The sequence below is a fragment of the Pongo pygmaeus genome, chromosome 3, assembly GCF_028885625.2.
Source record: "Pongo pygmaeus isolate AG05252 chromosome 3, NHGRI_mPonPyg2-v2.0_pri, whole genome shotgun sequence".
Classification (NCBI taxonomy): Eukaryota; Metazoa; Chordata; class Mammalia; order Primates; family Hominidae; genus Pongo; species Pongo pygmaeus.
Genome location: NC_072376.2, coordinates 115,671,843 through 115,693,810, shown reverse-complemented (window position 1 = coordinate 115,693,810; position 21,968 = coordinate 115,671,843). Strand labels below are relative to the sequence as shown.

The 21,968-nt window shown below is 38.9% G+C and overlaps 1 protein-coding gene across 2 annotated transcripts; it reads left to right on the top strand.

Annotated features, from left to right (window-relative positions):
- Positions 1-274: 274 nt before the first annotated feature.
- BDH2 (3-hydroxybutyrate dehydrogenase 2) lies at positions 275-20,984 on the top strand. 2 transcript variants are annotated; one of them, XM_054485550.2, is made up of 10 exons: positions 275-365; positions 3,876-3,967; positions 4,867-4,945; positions 7,241-7,337; positions 8,671-8,779; positions 13,421-13,481; positions 14,498-14,611; positions 17,530-17,588; positions 18,286-18,378; positions 20,705-20,984. In XM_054485550.2, the coding sequence occupies exons 2-10, from the start codon at positions 3,896-3,898 to the stop codon at positions 20,756-20,758; spliced, it is 738 nt and encodes a 245-aa protein (XP_054341525.1). In that variant the 5' UTR covers positions 275-365; positions 3,876-3,895; the 3' UTR covers positions 20,759-20,984. The 2 variants fall into 2 exon arrangements, 1 of the variants encoding a protein (XP_054341525.1); XR_008502158.2 differs by having other exon boundaries at positions 305-365; positions 17,530-17,608; positions 20,705-20,759.
- The last annotated feature ends 984 nt before the right edge of the window (positions 20,985-21,968 follow it).

The following is a 21,968-nucleotide window of genomic DNA, read 5'->3' as shown; positions in this document are numbered from 1 at the left end:
TCTTCCACACGCAATTTCCAGCTCAGCCAATCTCATCTACCCTGGCACCGCATATAGTAGGCATAAACAAAACAGAGAAGTGGAGAGATTGAAGTGAAGGAAATTATTTCTGCATCCTAAGTAAGCTGTAAGGTGCTTTTCCACTTTTCACCTTCCACTTGGAATTCATAGTTCTACCTGAACTTCACTAGATGGCAGCACATACATTTATAAAGTGCATGGATGGAGCCACTACACTCTGAAAGCAGGGAAACTACAAATCCCAGCATGCATTATTAAGCACTTGACTTGCTTCCAGGCAAAGGTTGTCTGAAGCTTGTTGCTCACACCGAGTTCTGGAGAACGCCATCAGCTAGCTGCTTAAAGTAAGATTTCCTAATACTTTTGAAATGAAACTTTAGAAAGGAAAGAGGGGAGGCTTAATTTTTAGATGTTTTGTTCTGCACGTTGCCTATTTCAAAATTAATCTGAGCCGTTAGATCAGTGTAAAGATGGGTTTTTAATGAGCCTGAAACTCTGTCGTATGTATGTTTTATAAAGTAGCCCAAGAAAAAAGGATTCTTACGGTATCCTAAGTGAACATTTTTCTTCCTGGCTCTTGAAAACAGTGACTTCCTGAATATGCTGTTTGTGTCTCTCCTAATCAAAAATCAACATTTTGATTCTAACTTTTGGACTAAGGAAGCCAACATGTATGGTTTTCACATTGGATATATTGAGAGGTGCCTTGTTTTACCATTTCAGGCCGTGTTTGCTCTCATTTTCTCAAAGAAATCTGTTTTTGTTTGAGATTACAGTTTATCAAATGTTAAGGCTTTGACCCCAAAATCTGGTCCCAGAAAGACAGGAAGGCCAGCTAAGGGGAGGTTTTCAGAGTGCGTAGAAAGGCTGCTCTGTGCTTCGGCAATTGTTCTGGAAGTGCTTCTTCGGGTGGCAAAGATTCCTAGCAAAACCTTTGACTGGAGGCTTTACAGGGCCATACACCCAATACCACTAATGACAGTGTTGTAAAATAGCTTTTAGTACATCATGCTTAGGATTCAAGGAGGATAAAGATAAAGTATATCTTTCTAAAGTTATACTTTAGAAACTATCACTCCATGTTGAAATTATACACATTCCATGTTTATCTTTTGTGTAAGAAGTAAAAAAGCAAAAATTCATTGCATCAAAGTAGGTCAGGCACTGTTAAAGCCCAGCTTTCCCATCGCCTAAAAAATGTGGACAAACTCAGAGGAGGTCAGTGAGTTGTAAGCTGATCCCTGGAGCCAGTTCTTACATAATTGTGTTAGTCTGCTCCTCCAAGAAGCAGACTCCAAGATAGAATTAAATATGCAAGGATTTTATTAGGGGAAATGCTGGTGTGAGAGAGAATGAAGAGAGAACTAGGTAAGGCTGTGAGAGCCATCAGACCTCGATGCAAGTCCACCCGCGAGGGAGGAAGAGAAGGAAGCCAGGTTGAGTGGAAGCATCCCCAACAGCTGTGCAGTCTAAGAGAACGTCAGCAAGGTAGTAAGGAGCTTCTCCAGCCAGTCATCCGTTGGGGAGGAGCTCTATGTCTCCCAGAAATGGGTCTGCCTTAGTAAGCATGCATGCTTAGGCACTGGCTTGTAACGGCCCCAAGAAGGTGGTCTCAGCACAAGCTCAGAGAGGCGGCAGCAGCTGCGCCTCATTGTCCATTACTTCCTGGGGTCAGCGGTCTGCGAGGCACAGGCTCCTGGTGCCACAGTGGGGATTTAGAGAGGCCCGCAGGGCTTTGAGTACCATGAGACAATGCCAGGAGATCTTCCCTTGGACCTGCAACAAGAAGGCCTAGGTTTGAATTCATAGCTGTAAAACACTGGGCAAATAACATTTCTTTGAAATTAGCCATGTTGGTGATCAAGTCCTACCTATCTCTTATCTCTGCAACACTTCTCCAATCCACCTATCTCTCCATCCCTGCTATTTTCTCCAGCCCTGCTATTTCACCAGCACCCCCGCTAGATAACCCTAGCAGCCTCCTAATGGCACCCCATGCTCCTGCCCAGGTATGTTCTCCACAGCAGTCCTTCCAAAATACGAATCTGATCATGTCACACCCTTTCCATAAATCCTTCAGTGGCTGTTGCCTATAGGAGTAACTTGCCCTTCACCACGTGGACCTTGAACCAAGTGTGGAGGTTTGAAATGGAAGAGCATATTGGGTATAAAAAAAATAAAAAGTTTGGCTAAAGAGAGAACTGAGATAAGTTCAAAGATAAAGGACTAGGTAATATAAGCCCTTTAGGCAAGGCTATCATCCTGTACAAAATCAGGCAGATAATGGAGCAGAGTGATTGTGTAGGCTAGTTGTGCATGTACTGTAAGTTGGTTCATCAACACCATCCAACTCACTTTCCCCTATTCTTCACTTTATCAAAGCTGGAAACAAAAGTCTCAACTTCCAACCTCTTTGCAGCTAGGAGTGGCCAAGTAGCATAGATCTGGTAAACGAACAGCAGGTGGGAATTTCTGAGGTTTCCTTCTTAAATAGAAAGGTGAGGCCTCTCTGAAAGCCTTTTGGCTTTTGCTCCTCCCTTTCTTTTTGCCTGAAATGTAGATATGATGCCTTGGACAAAGCAGCCACTTTGTGAGTTCATATGAGGTCAGAGGCACACATTAATGACAGAGCCCAGCAAGACTTGGAGCCTGTGTCCTTGAAGACAGCCTCATTTGATGGTCATTTGACTCTTCTCCACCCCCAGCCTCACTACTAGCTCTTTCTCTCACCTTATGATCTATAATCCAAGCACTGGTGAAATATCTCATGCACATAAGCTCCCGTATCCGTGTTTCTCAATCTTTCAGAAATTACTGATTATGCCTGTTAATGTGTTACTACTGCATGCTTAAACTTTATAAGAGGATCAGCAGCATTGTGGGCTGGACTGTTCACATAGCAAAAGAGTCTGGAAGTCTAAGTTTAGTTCTGGCTTTCCCATTGACTGGCTCTATGACATTGGGCAGGTTTCAGCAGTTCCCTCATCTGTAAAATGGGAGTATTGGATGTGATTTGATTTTTCCATCCTTTTTTTTTCAATGAATATCTGAGACCAACTATGAAATCTTTTCAAGAGAAAAGAAAAAATCATAAGCAATTGATAGTGCAAACCTCAACAAAAGTTTATGGAAGAGAAATCAAGAAGCAGCCCTGAGTAGTAAGGACACAAATAATGTCATAGCAATGTGTGCAGGGGTCATGGAGAGAGTGATGGTGGTAGTGAGGAAACTCAGCACCAGAGGCTGTCCTCTCCAGGTACTGAAGGAAGGGTAAGGTAGGTTAAAGTGCAATATCTGGGCTGGGCGCAGTGGCTCACGCCTGTAATCTCAGCACTTCGGAAGGCTGAGGCAGGTGGATCACCTGAGGTCAGGAGTTTGAGACTAGTCGGGCCAACATGGTGAAAGCCCGTCTCTACAAAAAACACAGAAATTGGCTGGGCATGGTGGCAGGCACCTGTAATCCCAGCTACTCAGGAGGCTGAGGCAGGAGAATTGCTTGAACCTAAAAGGCGGAGGTTGCAGTGAGCCGAGATCACTCCATTACACTCTAGCCTGGGAGACAAGAGCGAAACTCCATCTCAAAAAAAAAAAAAAAAATGGCCAATGTGTGTCACCAGTCATCACTTCAGTGGGTTATGGTAAATGTGTTTGATATACAAAGCTAGGTATGCGGAGTAAGCATTCTAGGAGAATTCAGATGATGGGACTACTTGCACAGAGGTGCTGTCTTCAAGTTCCTGAAGGAGCTCACTAAATTATTCTTAAAAGAGCACACCGAACTATTCATTCTAGATGTTACTGCCTGCTCAAGATCATGTTCTACAGTATAACCCATTAAACACGCATGTCTTTAGATTAAACCACAGGTTCCATTATGGGTCGACTTGATGGGAAAGTCATCATCCTGACGGCCGCTGCTCAGGGGATTGGCCAAGCAGCTGCCTTAGTAAGTTATAAGTTACTATCTTTGTTGTTTGCCTACTAACTCTTGACATATTGAATTATGTGGACTGATGCCATGGTTGTTTAATTCTGCTCTGCTTTTTTATTTTTTTACTTTTGTGCTTCTGTTGTCTTAAGTTATAAAAATAAACAAATAAATAAATAGATCCCTACTCCTGACCTCAGGCAGATGAAGGAATGAATACCTCATGTTTAGTACATGACATCACTGATAACCATTGACTCTGAGAAACTTCTCTACTTCAGTTTCTCTGCATCATAATATATTCGCTACAGAGGGCAAACAGGGTTACACAGCTTTCTGAAATTGTGTCAGTTTAGATATATGACTCCAGAGTTATAAGACAGGTTACCTTGGTCTCCTGATTTATATCAATTTCTGTTACATTATGTACTCCACTTAAGCTAATAACGGCACCTTAAGTATAACAGTACCTTAAGTATAACGGCAGGGTATGGTTTAACATTTATGAAAGCACTAGCATACTTAGTAGGAAAAGTGTTGAAACAACCAATTTTTCTCTTATTATTTGGAGTTTAGTAACTCAAACTCAGAAATGATATATAGTCTCATTACAGAAGAGCAGTATTTTGAGAGTATTGAAAACAGCTGTCATTTTTTTAAAAACGTTATTTTGTTTGATATTGCTTAAAGGGACTAAGTCAGATGACAAGCACAATGTATGTCACATTGTTCTAATTAATTATAAAAATAATAACAATGGAGAAGGGGTAAGACTAGATAGTTTGAAATTCTAGCTATCTTATAGGGAAAAGAACAATGAAAATAAGATAAAGGAGAAAAAGACCACATGATGTTCCATTCATGAGCACAGTTTATTCAAGTAAACAAAGGATTTATTTGTACTTTGTGTCTACTAGGCTTTTGCAAGAGAAGGTGCCAAAGTCATAGCCACAGACATTAATGAGTCCAAACTTCAGGAACTGGAAAAGTACCCGGGTAAGCAACTCAGCAGCTTGAACTTGGAATTCAGTGTCTGCAAGGTATTATAAAGCATGGCACTCACATGTTGAAAGAAAATTCCTTAGCTACTGAGCTCCACTGCCCTGCTTTTTAGATTCTCACTCTCTGATATGAAATCTATATTTTGTGAACCTATAGACAAAAATCTGTGTACTTACATGCATAAAAAAATTTGAGGACGAATACTTAAAATCCTCTATTTAGCCAACACATTGAGGGATTCAGTTCCTAATTACAAACTTACATGTGAAAATTTACTAGTTGTTAGGTTAACTTTTCATGACAGCTTTTCATTTCTGTGCCCTCCTCCTCTAGGATAGCTCTGTCCAATAGTAACACGTTGTGAGCTGCCTGTGTAATTTTAAATTTTCTACTATCCACATTAAAAAAGTAAAAAGAAACAAGTAAAAATTAATTTAATAATATATTTTCTTTTATCCAATATATCTAAAATATAATCTCAACATGCACTCTTTAAAAAATTAATAGAATATTTTAATTTTTTCTTACTAAATTTTTTATTTAAATTATTAGAAGTTTCTTACAAACTTCAAACATTAATTTTCTCTTCTTTGCAGCTTTTCTCTTAATTTTCTCTTCTTTGAGGTATAATTGAGAAATAAAAATTGCATATATTCAAGATGTTCAACATGATGTTTTCATATATGTTGTAAAATACCTTGTGAAATGATTATCACAGTCAAGCTAATTAACATATCCATTACCTCATTTAGTTACCTCTGTGTGTATGTATGTGTGTGCTAAGAATACCTAGGATCTACCCTCTTAGCGAATTTCAAGTATACAATACATTATTAATAACTATAGTCACTGTACTGTACATTAAATCTTATAACTGCAAGAGTGTACCCTTTGACCAACATCTCAATATTTTCATACTAAACCTTTAAAATTCATGTGTATTTTACACTTGCAGCACATTTCATTTCAGACTAGCTGCATTTCAGGTGCTCAGCAGCCACATGTGGCTGGAGACAGCTCAGCCCTAAAATCACACATCATCATGAGAAACCCTAAGAGATTACCCAGATTATTAGGTGTGCACCACCACTTCTTCACCCCACTGAACCAAACTCCAATATCAAAGGATTTTAATTGCAGTTTACCCAAAGAAATCAGAACAGAGAACCTATATGAAAGTTAACCCTTACAGCAAAATAGAACAGGTTACATAATCAAACAGCAATTAGTTCCTTGAATTAGTTAATTGAATTGGAATATGTTGAGTTACAATTCAAACAAGTCAAAGTAAAGCTGCTGCACTGGGAAAGCACAAAGATAAGGAAATGTTTCTCAAACAAAATTTCAAGTCTTCTCTTTCTTTATGAATCTTTTCTTTCTATATTTCCCCAAAATAAAATAAACCATATACATATTATTATAAATTATAAAATATAATACACATTATAGATAATTATATATGTATTATGCATATATTATTATATATTATACATATACATATTAATACATTATATATTATAAATTATATTACTATATATTATATATTATGCACATTATAAATAATATGTGTATATATTTATAATGATGACTGCTGCTTTTGTTAGACACTGTTTGGAGTTTCTCAGCAACTAGCACAGTGTGTATCTCTCAGGTGCCCGCCATGCCAGATCTCTCATGTCTAGCCTTCAAGTGTGTCATCCCTTGTTCTGACCCCCTCATTTCTTCTCCTTGCAGTTTAGTCCAGAAATACATGTATTTGACTGGATACCTTTGACTAACAGAGTCATTTCTAATAAATAATGGAAATGACATAAAGGGGGAGCTCACAAATAGAAACAGTCTCTTATTCCAGAACCCTTGCTCTTCCCCACCCCTCACTCAGACAAAATTCTGCATTACTGTATAGGTACCAGCAACCCAGTCTCTGGCAGGGGAAGGATAGGCTCAAATGAGCCCATTTTCAGCTATTACTGCTGGCTTACTGAGAAACATCTAATGTACACCAGTCATTCTTTACCATAAAGCCATTACTCAGAAAGGACCCTTATTATTCAATCGGAAAATGGACAGAGAGGAAGGAAGAGGGATGGATGGGTTATTGGAGGAGTGAAGATGGACATTAAGTTTACTAATGAGACTCTGAAGATTCTTAAGACCCTAGTAAGAAGGTCAGCAATCTATGAAGCCTAGCTGGATAGATGTTGCAATCTTCACACTTCACCCTTCAAAACAGCTAAACCTTCAAGGCTAAACACTTTTAGGAATAGTGCCTCTTGTTTTGTTTTTCAGGTATTCAAACTCGTGTCCTTGATGTCACAAAGAAGAAACAAATTGATCAGTTCGCCAATGAAGTTGAGAGACTTGATGTTCTCTTTAATGTTGCTGGGTAATTCATAACTTTTTAATTTCACTTTCCTTACAGAAAGTTTTCTATGACTTTCATTCAAAGAATTTTGATAATATGGCAAAATCATTCATTGTGAACCATGACATATTCCTTGGGAAATATGGCTAGATTTTACACAGCATTTTCATTACACATAAAATTCAGCAGGTAAGACAGCCTTAGAGTTTGACATGATCTGGGGCAAATGAGGTCTACTCAAGACAGATGGTACTGATACAAAGCTGTATTATGTGTTACAATGTATGGAAATTAAATTAAAGCAATAATTTCTGATAATCTATTTTATAGGTAGTCTTCCATCGTCATATAAGAATACACCCAGAAACATGAAACAAATAGTTAGCAAAGTTAGTTTTTGAGCATCTATTAAATTTTCAGCCAAGTAGGGGATGTAGAAATATATCATGTGGTTCCTGCTGTCATGAAACTGACATTCTGACTGAACTGGCAGAACTTTGGTACATGGAAGTCACAGCCAACAATATTTTATAATTAATTACATAATTTGGGTCCAGAGGACCAAATCAGTAAAGGTTCCAGTGTTTTGGAAGCTTCCCTCAGAAAACGTAACTTGAAAAACAGTGAAGGCTACTTTAAGGGTTTGTTTTGTTCCACCTTAACGTCTCTCGTAAAACAAACTAACATCTCTCAGTATGTTAGAACACTAGCAATATCACTTTGCTGCTCTGAGATGTTGAGACACTTGTTTTCCTTGCAATTTTGATTTCCCTTGAGAATTCTAAATCTGTGCCACCTGAGGGCACTGTTGCTCTTGAAATAGGAATCACATAGGCAAATAGGGCAGATGTTTTTTCTCTCTCTCTCTCTCTTATTTTATTTATTTATTTATTTTTCTGAAACACGGTTTGTCTTGGTTCCCCAGGCTAAAGGGCAGTGGAATGATCATAGCTCACTGCACCCTAAAACTCCTGGGCTCAAGTGGTCCTGCCTCAGCCTTCAAAGTAGCTGAGGCTGCAGGTGTGTGCTACCATGCCTAGCCCTGTTCTCCTTTATTTGTTGGTTTTTAATGGCATTGATGTTTCCAGCACAATTAATATAAAGCTTCTTATGTTCAGTGACCATACTTTTGTTTGGAAAACAAGAAGGATCTTGTTTTCAGATGACATTTCTAGCTTAAGTTGTTGGGATTCTTACTAATATAATATACTAAGTGATACTATGAATTGTTTAAAGTCTTGATAAGGGAAAGAGACAGTGGTCTAAGTCACTAAGTGACAATAAAAATAATCAGCAAATGGAATAGAAAAATTTTAATGGCAGTTATTCCTCCATTGTTTAATCACTCTTCTAGTTTTGTCCATCACGGAACTGTCCTGGATTGTGAGGAGAAAGACTGGGACTTCTCGATGAATCTCAATGTGCGCAGCATGTACCTGATGATCAAGGCATTCCTTCCTAAAGTAAGACCACCACCGCCACCACCACCAGGATAAGCACCACATTAGGTCTCCGTACTGGGCACACAGAAGGGATTCCCACATGTGCTGAAGAGTGATAATAACTAACACAATGATTAACATGCATTGAACATTTATATCAAGGCATTTCACATAAATTAATCTATTTAACCTTCCATCTTATCCACGCAAGGAATATTTATTAAGCACTTCATTCTAGGCACAGAAGACACAAGTGAACTAAACAAAGTGCCTTCTATAAGGCAGGTTCCATTATTGGGGGTGAGATGGGACAATTAGTAACCAAATAGACATAGAATATGTGGCGTGGTTTTAAGTATAATGAAGAGAAAGAAGCTAGGATATCAATGAGGCCCCTCTGGACTCCACCGCGAAGGTGAAATTGTCATAGCAGTCCAAGAAATGAGACAGCTGATCATTCAGGTACCTTGGGAGATGATTCCAGGCAGAGGTAACAGCAGGGAGGCACAGGAGACTGGAATGATCGTATGAGGTAGATACTGTTATCTCATCCATTGTTCAGAAGATGAAACTGAGAGTTCAGACAACTTGCTCAAGGTCACCCAACTAGCACATGGTTAGAACCAAGATTTGAAGCCTGGACGTTAAGCCCCTTCGTGAATTTCAGTCTAGGCTCACACTCTCAGGAGGGATGTACCCCATTGCTTTTCTCTACCCTGAAGCTTCTCCCTTCGCTCTTGTTTTGATCTGAACCACAGTGGTACTGGGCAGGTGAGAGACAATGTGTGCTCAAGACAGCGTTCCTCCTAGGCCTGCTTCCCTTGAATTCTCAAGCCTTCACACAACGCATCCATATTTTAAATTTTATTTTATAAACTAGCATTAAGCACCTCTTGGTATAGATCACTATATAAAGTGTTCTAGGGGAGTATAAATATGAGCAACATACATCCCTGATTTCAAATGAGCTTATAAACCAGTAGTAGCAGACAGTGCAGGCTGAGACAATGAAAGGGGTTGAGTGGGTACAGAGCCAGCTCAACTCAAGGTTGTAAATTGAACCTAGTGAAATGCAGAAGAACCACTTTTCCCTTCCATCCCAGCTGGATTTGATGTCCTGTCCATGTCTGGGCAGGAGAAGAGCTTTGTTAATGGCACAGCAGGGCTGATATTCTACTCTGAATATTCAACCTAATGTTAAGAAGGTTCCAGATGAACATTAACAGGAAAATTAGAGAAAATGACTTAGTAATGAAGGGACTTTGAAAAATCTACTTGTTTAGTGCCTAGAAGGGATTTTTGGGTGGGTCCACAGAATGTTGAACTAGCAACTTTTTATAACAAATTTTTTTTTAATGTAAGTTGCTTTTTTAGCCTCTTTGGAGTTTATGAGAAAGTATATTATTTGGAACACGAATGTATTTTTGAAGACAGATCCTTTGCATAGGTTACAGGGGTAGAGCAGAGACTGTGGTACAGGACGAAAGCTTAGGTCATCGTGGGTAAGACCGTTACACATGCATGAGACTCATTTGCAAAACCAGGCTCTAAAGTGCTTTACAAATCTTAGTAAAGGAAGTAGGTGTGGAGTACAGTGGAGCTGAAATGTAAACTTGTGTTAATTTTTAAAATATACAAACATTAACTTGCAAACTAGTGAGTTTACTTGTGATTTACAATATCTTAACAATTATCCATATGGGCCAAAAACACAGATTTGTTTAAAAAAAAAAAAACCCAAGAGATGTTAATGGCAGGAATATGGTATTAGAAGGTTCTAGTGCCTCTTGTTTAAAGTGACCTTGACAAAATCGAATCCTGGTCTTGGACTCTATCATCAGAAGTCCTTAGGTGCAGTCTGCGCCCTGCCCCTAATTGGCCATGTGCCATAGAGATGGCACTTGTACCCTCCCAGTACATATTTCTTTTAGCTAAAAAATAAGGATGATAGGTTACACAATCACTTCCAGCCATAATTATCTAGGATCCTCTGTATCATTAACTATGACACACATATCCCATGTTAGAACTTTCCAGGGGAAGCTAGGATTTGGAGTCTAGGCAGCCCTGGAAGGTCAGCTGGTCAGAACATAGGAACACTCATAGGAAATTTTTATTCATGGATAGATACACAGGAAAGCATTCCAAGACTGGAAGATCAGTCAAAAGGCAGAGAACAAGTTGAAAATACTTTAAGAAGAGGTCAATGCAGAATCCAGGCTCCACCAGAAGAGAAGATCCATTAGGGCAAAGATTTGGGGATATCTTTGTTATTTGGGTTGGTTTGTTTGCTTGCTTTTTTCCCCCACCTTGCTGTGTCTTAGAAGAGTCTTTAGCATATAGAGGTGCTCCGCAAACATTTGTCAAATAAATAAATGAATCAAGGTTGTTAGTCCAGCAGGAACCACTGGGGACCCAAGTGGCCAGGTTCCACCAGGGTTAGGGGCTGAGCTCTGGCCAATGGAGACAGAAGGGCTGGGTCAGAGTAAGACTAACTAGATACAGCTCCAGGGACTCTTAAGGGGTATTTCTAGCCCCTACCTAAGCTTCTGGGAGGTCAATCCTAGATAGCAGTACTATGTACCAGGCACTTGACTTTATAATCATGCCTGCCAGACAGGGCTATTGCATGGGGAGCCAGGGAGAGCCTGACACCATGACGACAGCTCCTCACCTGGACTGGGAAGGCAGCATAGGAACAGGCACCAACTATGGGCTCTAGAAGCAGCAGAGGGACCTTGGTTGAACTTGGTTGAATGGATAGTGCAAATGTTAGGGGGCAGCACTAACGTCTCTTAGGTGGCTTTATTCTAAGGTTTTGCCTGAGATAATATTGCATTTCTAGAGAGGACTAGAGATTGAACCTACTTAATAACCCATCTTTATGTATTAAATTGGGGTATATGTATTCTATATGTATTTTAAATGGGGAATGCTATTTGCTAAATTGGATAAGAAAGAACAATTTTAAGGCTTACTTTTCAACACCATTACACTTGACCAACATTCTTGACACTTTTTATGAGAACCCCATTTCATTATGGTCCTCTTTATTATATAAAACACACAATTAAGTTAAACATTATTTTTTCCCCTGCTGTCTTCCTTAACTTGGTTGGGTTACAGTCAGCCTCTCCTTGTATCCACTTAGTCCATTCAGCATAGTGCCTTGGGGTTATTTTAGATTCTGTTTTTAGGGGCAATTAGTAGCTAAATCTCAGAACAAAGTCAGAAGAATATCCTAAGGAATCAATCATCTTGGCCACACCAATCCTGGATCCATTCAATTATTTACTTCCCCTTTCCTACACCTCTTTTTCTAGAAGCTGCTAAAGAAACTCATCCCAACAGAAGTCATTTTTTTCCTCTGGCCCTTTACACTGCCTATTGAGACTTCTACGTACATGTTATAATTAGTAAAGTTTGAAAACATTTTTAAATTCATAGCAGTTTTCTTTATTATATATTTATTTAGCTATAGGACAGGGCCCAGCAATCTGTGTTTTAAACTAGCACCTCAGGAGATTCTTATCCATCAACATTTATTGACTGCCTACTGTGTACACTGTCTAGGAGGACAAAACAGCCAAAGACCCTCATCTTAATAAATTCACACTTCAGTGGGGGAATTCTGAAGGTGTTCTTAGGAAACACTGCCCTGAATTGGTGAGGCCCGCCATCCCTGCAGCAACCATCTACAAGGTCCTGCCCATCCTTCCTCAGCCCTCTCCTCCTCAGCTACCCATAGACATTTCTGCAGCTCCACCTTTATCACTCTTTCCTGAACCCTGCATCAGCTTCCACTAGTCTCTGGGCACCAGAGTAATCCTTGCAATCCCGAAGTCTGAACATGCCACTTCTCCTCTGCTTTAAACCCTTCAATGTCACTGCATCACCTTCAGGGTAAAACCCAGGTTCTAAATTCAGCCCTTGTTGACCTCTGCAGCCTCATTGCTTCCACACCCTGCATTCCAGCCAGACCCAGCCCCTCCTCCCAGTTCCCAATGGAACCTTTATACCTGTGTACCCACTCCTCAAAACATCCTTTTCTTTTATTTTTCTGAATAATACTCTAATGTTCAAAATTCAGCCCATATCCTTCCTTCTCAGGAGGTCCCCTCTGAGTGTCACCCAGCCTGAATTGCTCCCTTTCTGCCCTCACCCTGCTGTTAGATCTCTATGGAGGTCTCTGCTATGGCTGGATGTGGATTATGTCAGCCACTCTAACCAGACTGGTTGCCTCCTGTGGGCAGTAATCTCCTGGGCCTAGCACAATTCCTGGCCTCAGTAGGTATTCAAAAAATATGTGTTGAATGGAGTAAGTTTCCCAACATCAGTAACACACAATAACAACATTTATTCACATTTCATTTAAGTCAGCATTCATTCGTAGTCTTGCTGACATTCTTGTACCATGGGAAGGTGGTAATCCCCCTGGGAAATGCCAGTGAGTGCAGTCACATTGCCATCATTTCCCAGCAATAGTTGATGAGGTGTTTTGGGTTCACTGTTAAGACTGCTTAATAGTGCTTAATGTGACTAGCTAATACAGTAATTAAATTCATTCTGCAAACCCTAAGAAAATGCAAATCTTTTTAAAAGGTAGTATTTTAGCCCACAAAATGGATTTTTTTTTTTTTTGTATTTGTTTTGTTTTGGCAGATGCTTGCTCAGAAATCTGGCAATATTATCAACATGTCTTCTGTGGCTTCCAGCGTCAAAGGTGGGTCTGTCTCCTTCTGAGGACTGCGATGCTCATACATGCACATCATTAAGAGCTCTGCGTTTGGGAACAGGCATAGCAGAGATCATAATTTCAAGTATTGAAATGATTTCAAAACTGCTTTTTCAAAATTGGTATTAAGTTCCTTAACCACAGATCTTTTGCTCTAGATGTGAGCCAGTGGTAAAATTAAATTAAAATGTGGGGTATTTTTGCCGTCCCTTTTATTCTTTCTAATGGACATGGAAATGAACATCAAACTGGGAGAAAGAATCATTTAACATTTAATTAATTTAAAACAGTGTATTGAGCACCAGTATGTGCTCTGCCTATAACAGAATTCACAGTCCAAAACTAGGAGCAAGGCAGCAAACATCATCTTCTCCAGTGTGATGATATATAACAAAGGTTTGTACAAAGCGCTGTCAAAATACAGGGAAATAACTGCCTGTGAGTTTGTGGAATGCTTCACAAAGACAGTTGATCTGAGCCATCAGCGAGAAGTCAAGGTGAAGGACAAGGACAGCAGTGTAAAATGTGGATTATGTCACAATCTGGCATAGTTGGATCTGTGAGTTTAAAACGAAATAGTTACTGCTGAGATAACATTTCTTCTCTTTGCAAGAATACACATATTCAACATACACAAGAGAGGAATGTAAAGAAGTGCCTAGGCCTCCTGTTTTATTGTTTTGTTTTGTTATTAATCTTCATTTTCTTTTGGAATCTGCCTAAGAGTTATGGCAACTGATGATGAGAAACTAAGACTACCAATGTTAAGTAAGTTCAGCATTTCAATTAAGTCTCAATTAAGTTGTGCCTATACTGACATTATTTCCCTAGATCCAGAAACTGACTCTATTGAAGGAAAAAAATCTGATACCAATCTTTTCAAAAGGGGAGGAATGTGAGAGAAAGCATGAAAATGGCTACTGGAAAAACTTATTTGTGTTACCTTTCTGAAGGAAAATACATTTTTTATTCCTTCAATTGTTGAACCTTTCCTCCACCCTCAGGAGTTGTGAACAGATGTGTGTACAGCACAACCAAGGCAGCTGTGATTGGCCTCACAAAATCTGTGGCTGCAGATTTCATCCAGCAGGGCATCAGGTGCAACTGTGTGTGCCCAGGTAAGTAAGGCACTGCAGGGCTATGAACTTGGCCTTCTGACACTGTGTTTGCCACCGTGAAATGTATCTATAAAAGTTTGTTTACCATATGTTATATTGTATTCTGGGGAAAAGTTCAGAAAAAAGGGGTGAGGGCTGGGCTTATTAAGATAACAGTACAGTTGTAAGTTGAGACGGAGATCCTAAGTCACTGGGAACGAGCCGCAGGCTTAAATGCTACTCATGTGTTGGACAATTCAGAAGCAAGTGGCTAAGAGACATAGTTGGCCAGGCTTGCTGTTGGGAAGCTGACCAGGGTTGACCTTTTCAGGGGAAAGATGTCAAGGGAAAGATGAAAATAGACCGTGCTCACAGGACAGCAGGGAAAAAGTAAGGGGAGTCTTCCAAAACACAAGGATCCACTAAAATCATTTGAACAACTGGGGTAGCCTATAAATAAAAAGGAGGCGTTAACCTTCCTTTATGCTATAAAAAGGGGGCTGGCAAACCATGGCCTATGGGCCACATCTGGGTCACCACCTGTTTTGTAAGCAAAGTTTTACTGAAACACTTCCACACCCAATTTGCTTATGTTATTGCCTATGGCTGTTTTCATGCTACAAAGGCAGAGTTTAGTATAATAGTTGCAACAGATAAAATGACTCTCAAAGCCATAAATATTTTTTGTCTGCTTCTTTACCAAGAAAAGTGTGCTGATCCCTCATACAAAGGAAAGAAGAAAAGCAGAACTTTCCTTTTCTCAATAACTATGGGGGTGTGTCTCATTTTCACAATAACCATAGATGTGTTTATTAAATTGATATGTACTTTTACCGGGTTCTACCAATCTAAAAGGAACTTAAGGTATCTAATAAGGATTATAATATTCTTTAAAAAGAAATTATTGCATATCCAGGATGAAGGTTTCCCTTGGTAGTGCACAACTGATATGGGGGGTGGTGTGTGAAAGGGAAACATTTCAATATGACCTGGGGACCTTTCAAACCTGAAGCGCATGCCAGAATTTAGGGAAGGAATTCAGGGAGAGAATTGTGTTGTTTAGAAAGACCCACAAGAGATTCTGATTGAATCTTCAGTTGAAACCCACTGACTTAAAGAGGGAAAACTAAACATCCCCCAAGCTACAGAATTTCAGCGATTGAAATGTTCTGTTTTATTTTCCTTGGAACAGAAATGTAAACGTGGGTAACACTAAGAAAAAGAAGAATACATGAGAGGTCATTTCACTGGGTTTTGATGTACATCCTGGCGATACTTGAGTCTAGCTATTCTTGGTGCCATTTACCCAGTGGAATAAATGGTAAAATGATTTGGAAAATGTGGTTGTTTCAGCGACTGGACTTATCAGAAGATTGGAAAATATGTTATCTAACTCTTTGGAACAAGGAACTAGCTGTGAGTCAGTGAACCAATCACAGAAGAAAACTTGAGGAGGACTGAGTATGTCTGAGATGCTGCTGATGGTTGCATAGTCACAAATCTCCAGCCAGACTTGTGTAGACCCTGGCATAGTATGTCTGTGCCATGGACACAGCTGAACCCAGTGACATTGGAATACTCTAAAGGCATGGGCTTGCTCTACAGTTCTTATTTAATAGCCATTAGTACCAGTCATATGTAAGACATGATGTTCATTTACCTCAGAGGGAGAAAGCTGTTAAAGCTGTAAGGATTTTGAAGAGACTGTTAGTGAAAGCTTGAGGTGCACACTGTTGGTAAAACTGTGGACTTTAAGGAGGCTATTGAGGAAAGTGAGGAAAATATTATTGAAAATTAGAAAAAAGAGTGTCTTTGTCATACAGTTTCAGAAAGTACATCAACACTATTGCCTGTAGTGTGAAGGTAGAAGATGTTACTAATGAACTGGGTGATCTAGTTAAGGCGATTTCTACCCAGAGTCTTGAAAGTGCTGGCTGCTTATAGTAAAATATGACAAGAGACAGATAACCAACCTAAAGAGGGGGTTCCAAAACGGAGTCAGGCTTTCCGATTTTGAAGATTTCCAGCTTCATCAGAAAAAATAGCAAATGATGCTAAAATTGAGAAATGTTTTCTGAATAAAGATCAAATCTATGGCACTCTCAGGAACATGATCTAAGGGTGAAGTATGACTGTAAAACCATTTGTTACAACCTCGGAAAGATCACATTATTTGCCAGAGTACTCTTTAGTCTGAAAAAAGGGCCCTCTAAAGAGAATGAACAGTTTATGTCAGTTAACAAAAAAGTCTGGGTAACTTGCTCTAGGAGACCATAAACTAAGTGGAATTTTAAAATGTTAGTGTTGTTCTTATTTTTCTTTTTTAAAGTAAAATAAATTAGATTAAATTATATTTTTGATTAAAAACTTGAAACTGTGGTTAAAAGTAGGCATTTGAAACAATGAAAATAGGCAAGGTGATAAGAAAAATTTAGCACCACCTGAATTACCAAGGACTATGGTAGCCATGGGATTGTCCCCAAAGATGCCACAGTGAACTTGACAGCAAAGAATGGTTTTGAGATCACTGAGGCAAACTGGCTCCTTAAGCTGGCAAAGTGCTTGTACGATTTTACCTACATCTCAGGGTTATTGTGAGGATTAGCTGAGATCATATGCATAAAAGTATTTAAAATCCATAAAGCATCATATAAATGCAATGTGACTAAAATATATGTCCTTGAGAATGCTGGGTGATTCATCCAGAGTCCCTACATAGTGTCAAAAAGAATCATAGTCTGTGTTTTTAAAATCATAGAAATGTTATTGAACAAATTATAAGCCTATTAAATAAGAGGCCTCAGGCAGGCAGCTGTAAAGTTGTCATTTTAAGTCAAGCAGAAGAATTTCACTGATTATCATATGGAAAGGAAGTTTAGTTATCGATTTCTTTTTCAGTTTAAGTGAGTAACCAAGCTGAATATCCCCGTTTGATTTAGGAACGGTTGATACGCCATCTCTACAAGAAAGAATACAAGCCAGAGGAAATCCTGAAGAGGTATATCTAGCATTTAAAATGTATGTAAACCTTTGGTTAATAAATGCCCTCTTCTATACCTATAGCAGACAAATTCATAGAGACAGAAAGTGAAATGGTAGTTGCCAGGGGTTTGGAAGGAGGGAAATGAGTAGTTAATGCTTAATGAGTAGAGAGGTTCCATTTTGTAAGATGAAAAGAGGCCTGCTTAGGAAGCTGAGGCTGGGGGATCGCATGAGCCCAGGAGTTTGAGGTACAACAGTGAGCTATGATCACAACACTGCACTCCAGCCTGGGCAACAGAGCAAGACTCTGTCTCTAAGAAAAAATAATAATAATAAAAATAAGAGTTCTGGAGATGGACAGTGGTGATGGGGGCACAACAGTGTGAATGTACCTAACACTATTGAACTGTACACTTAAAATGGTTAAGATAGTAAATTTTATATTCTGTATACTTTACCACAACTTTTGAAGATGAAAAAATAATGCCCTCATCCTTTAATATTAGCTTTCTGATCTGTCACAATATCTGTGGGTTTTAGTATAACACAAACAATTTGAGTAACTTTGGCAAAAGAATCACCATAACCCGAGTTGATTATTCATCAAGGCAGCAAGCCAGTGGATTCTCTTGCCTTTAACTCCTTGAAGAAGATGCAGGTGAGCACATACAGCTGCTTCCATCACTGATGTCTAGTATGGTCTCTGGTCACAGGCACGGAATGATTTCCTGAAGAGGCAAAAGACGGGAAGATTCGCAACTGCAGAAGAAATAGCCATGCTCTGCGTGTATTTGGCTTCTGATGAAGTAAGCACTATTCTTCCCAAGGAGTTCATCACCCTCAATCACATTTGGCCACAATTTGCTCATCAAAATAATATCATTTTAGAGAGTTTATGGCATATATATGCTAAGACGCTACATTTATAAGATACGGATAAGTTCTCATTTAATTTGCTCAAAGAAAGACCACTTCGATCTGAGCCACTAATTCTTCCTTATTCAGCTTTACATAAAATCTTGTAGCAAACAAAATGGAGGACTAAAAAAGTTAAAGTGCTCAATTTTCTGAGAGACAGTTCCTTTCAAAAATTATAACTGGGGAAACCCTGATGAAATGCAAGTCAAACAATTGAACCTCCAGGATTATAAGAGCTTTAAGTGAAATGGGGAGAGGATTAAGCAGATTTGTGTTCAGTGGACACAGAACTGGCATGTGGTGTTTTAGTTTTACTTGTGACTTGTTTGGGAGAATTCCACTGGCTCTTTTTTCTTTATTAATTCTTACTTGTGGCCGGGCATGGTGGCTCATGCCTGTAATCCCAGCACCTTGAGAGGTCAAGGCAGGAGGATCACCTGAGTTCAGGAGTTTTAGACCAGCCTGGCCAACATGGTGAAACCTCATCTCTACTAAAAACAGAAAATAGCTGGGTGTGGTGGCGGGCGCCCATAGTTCCAGCTACTCGGGAGGCTGAGGCAGGAGAATTGCTTGAACCAGGGAGGCGGAGGTTGCAATGAGCCGAGATTGTGCCACTGCACTCCAGCCTGGGCGACAGAGCGAGACTCCATCTCAAAATAAATAAATATTTTTAAAAATTCTTCACTTGTTCATCATCGTGTATGGAAATTCCTAATTTAATCTCTTCCACTTTGCATCTGTTTAACAGTTTTTTCCTTAATGGCTATTGTTTACTTTTAAATGGCTTAAGATGAAAGCAAAAATGATGTTTATAAGGTACAGAGCACAAGAACGTCCTCCTCTGTTTTATGTCTCTGAATACTACAGGAACAAGGAACTGTAATGTGTGAGAAGAGGGAAGGAAAGGGGACTAGGCAGGAGTGAGGAGGGAACAACTGATAGCTCCTTTTCCCAGTAACTTGGTGCAAACCAAATAGTTGGTGAATGTGACAAACACAGGGATTGAAATGCTTCCGTGACAGCGCAGTTTCTTCTCAGAACTTCTCCCAAATATTAACAACAATTGTTAATAGCTGGGGAAATTAATAGACAAATGTTTAATGGAGAAGCACATGAGCCTTTGTGATTTCTCTGAATCCATATCTTCAGAAGAGCTCATTTGATTTGGGTACTGCTGATAAGCTAAATTACCCTTAGTTAGCCAGAGCTTAGGTTACAAAATATTTGGAAGTGTTCTGGCTTGAAATGTGCTACAAAAGTATCTTTGGCGTTTTAGAGGTTTCCAGAGGAGTTCATATGTGTAACAGAGCTTGTCTTTTAAAAGAACTTGGGGGAGTTGGAGGTATTTCTTTGGTGAAGTGACTAGTAACTCCCTAGTTTACCTACTTTATATTATCAGCTTTTATATATTGAACTCTTAAAATTTCTCTATTCATTATGATGTCCCTACTTCTTCTTCCATTGTTTCAGGCTTTAGATGAATTTAGACTGTTTGAGTCTTTATTATCCATTTTAAGTTAAAAGATTTTTAAACTTCTACCAAAAAGATCACTTCAGCCTTATTTAGAAAATGAAAAATTTATGGGAATAAACCAGCAATTATTTTTTAAGTTCCTTAGTTTTATAAAGATTTGGATATCTGAAACTAATACAGAGTATTTTTATAGCTTAATAGATTATAGTTATTATTATTCATGTAAATTTTTAAAACACATTTAGTGTGCTTCAGCTCCTAGAATTATCCACTTATAATTGATCAATTAAATATATGCTGTCTTTTTTTAAAAACTGGTCATTAATATGACCATTTTATGACTGATACACTTATGTTCAAAAGCTTATTAGTGGCATAAAACTTAGCTAGTTTTGAATAGTTCTGAGTTTCAAAATGAAAATGTGCTTTTAGCCTATATCCCAATTTGGGGAATGGCTATACATCACTGTTCCTTAATTTGGGGATTCTGAGACCAAATACCTAACAGTGACAGGTGCTTAGACACCAGCCAGAGGCCATTTAGTTCCAGATCACAGGACATTCAGCAGTTCTAAATCAACCAAACATTAATTTGGATTTCCCTGAATTAAGTGTTTAAGTAAGGTTTCCTGTTAGGACAAGAGTAAACTGTTTAGTTATCCTAGTCATAGAAAAATTTGAAAATACAGCCTGTATCAAACCTGGTTAATTGTTCTATCTCCTTGTGTTTATCACTGCAGTCTGCTTATGTAACTGGTAACCCTGTCATCATTGATGGAGGCTGGAGCTTGTGATTTTAGGATCTCCATGGTGGGAAGGAAAGCAGGCCCTTCCTATCCACAGTGAACCTGGTTATGAAGAACACTCACCAATCATCTCCTTCCTGTTAACCACATGTTAATGAAAATAAGCCCTTTTTAATGATGTCACTGTTTGCAAGAGTCTGATTCTTTAAGTATATTAATCTCTTTGTAATCTCTTCTGAAATCATTGTAAAGAAATAAAAATATTGAACTCATAGCAAGAGAATAGTTTTTAAAATAAATCCCGATTTGTAAGCATCTGTCTTAGTCACTTTGGGCTGCTATAACAAATTACCATAGATGGAGTGTCATAAACAACAAACATTTATTTTTCAGTCTGGAGGCTAGGAAGTGCAAGATCAAGGTGCCAGCAGATATGGTATCTGGTTAGGGCCCACTTCCTGATTTGCAGATGGTCCTCTTCTTGCTATATCCTCACATAGCAAGAGCAGAGGAAAAAAAACGAGCTCTTATGTGTCTTTTTATAAGGACACTAATCCTGTTCATGAGGGCACTACCCTTATGACCTGATTACCTCCCAAAGGCCCCACCTCCTAATGTATCATATTGCAGGTTAGGATGTCAACACATGACTTTGGGGTGATACAAATAGGCCATTGCAGCATATACAATTAAAATGTAAATATGAAGAAAAAAGGAAGTTTTCGGGTTTTTTTGTGGGGGGTGGGGGTTAAGGAAGAAGATAGTAATTTCAGGACTAGGCATGGTAGCTCATGCCTATAATTCCTGCACTTTGGGAGGCCAAGGCAGGAGGATCACTTGCTGCCAGGAGTTCAGGACCAGCCTGGTTAACAGAGAGAGGCTAAGGCAGGAGGATTACTTGAGCCCAAGAGTTTGAGGCTTCAGTGAGCTGTAATCATGCCACTGCACTCCAGGGTGACAGAGCAAGACCCTGTACCTAAATAATAATAATAATAATAATTTCTACTTTATTTTTCAATATTCAAATATTTTTATATAATTCTGCATTATTGTGTATGTAGATCCTAATTTTAAAATTTTATACCATCATAAATGAACAAAGGTAGGAAGGAGTTTGGCTTCAATAGCTTACAGTAAAAGGAGTAAAGGAGTTCAGCCTCAAAACGATATTGTTGACCTGTTATGTTATGAAAAATAATCCAGTGTTTATACTTAACGGATGCCATCCCTTATTAATTATTTACTATTTTCTTAGTCT

Excerpts from the sequence above, each read along its gene's own strand:
- BDH2 (XM_054485550.2), top strand. The coding sequence starts at position 3,896 with ATGGGTCGACTTGATGGGAAAGTCATCATCCTGACGGCCGCTGCTCAG. Across the intron at positions 13,482-14,497 it reads TGTGGCTTCCAGCGTCAAAG|GAGTTGTGAACAGATGTGTG; the intron begins GTGGGTCTGTCT and ends CTCCACCCTCAG. Across the intron at positions 18,379-20,704 it reads TGTATTTGGCTTCTGATGAA|TCTGCTTATGTAACTGGTAA; the intron begins GTAAGCACTATT and ends TTATCACTGCAG.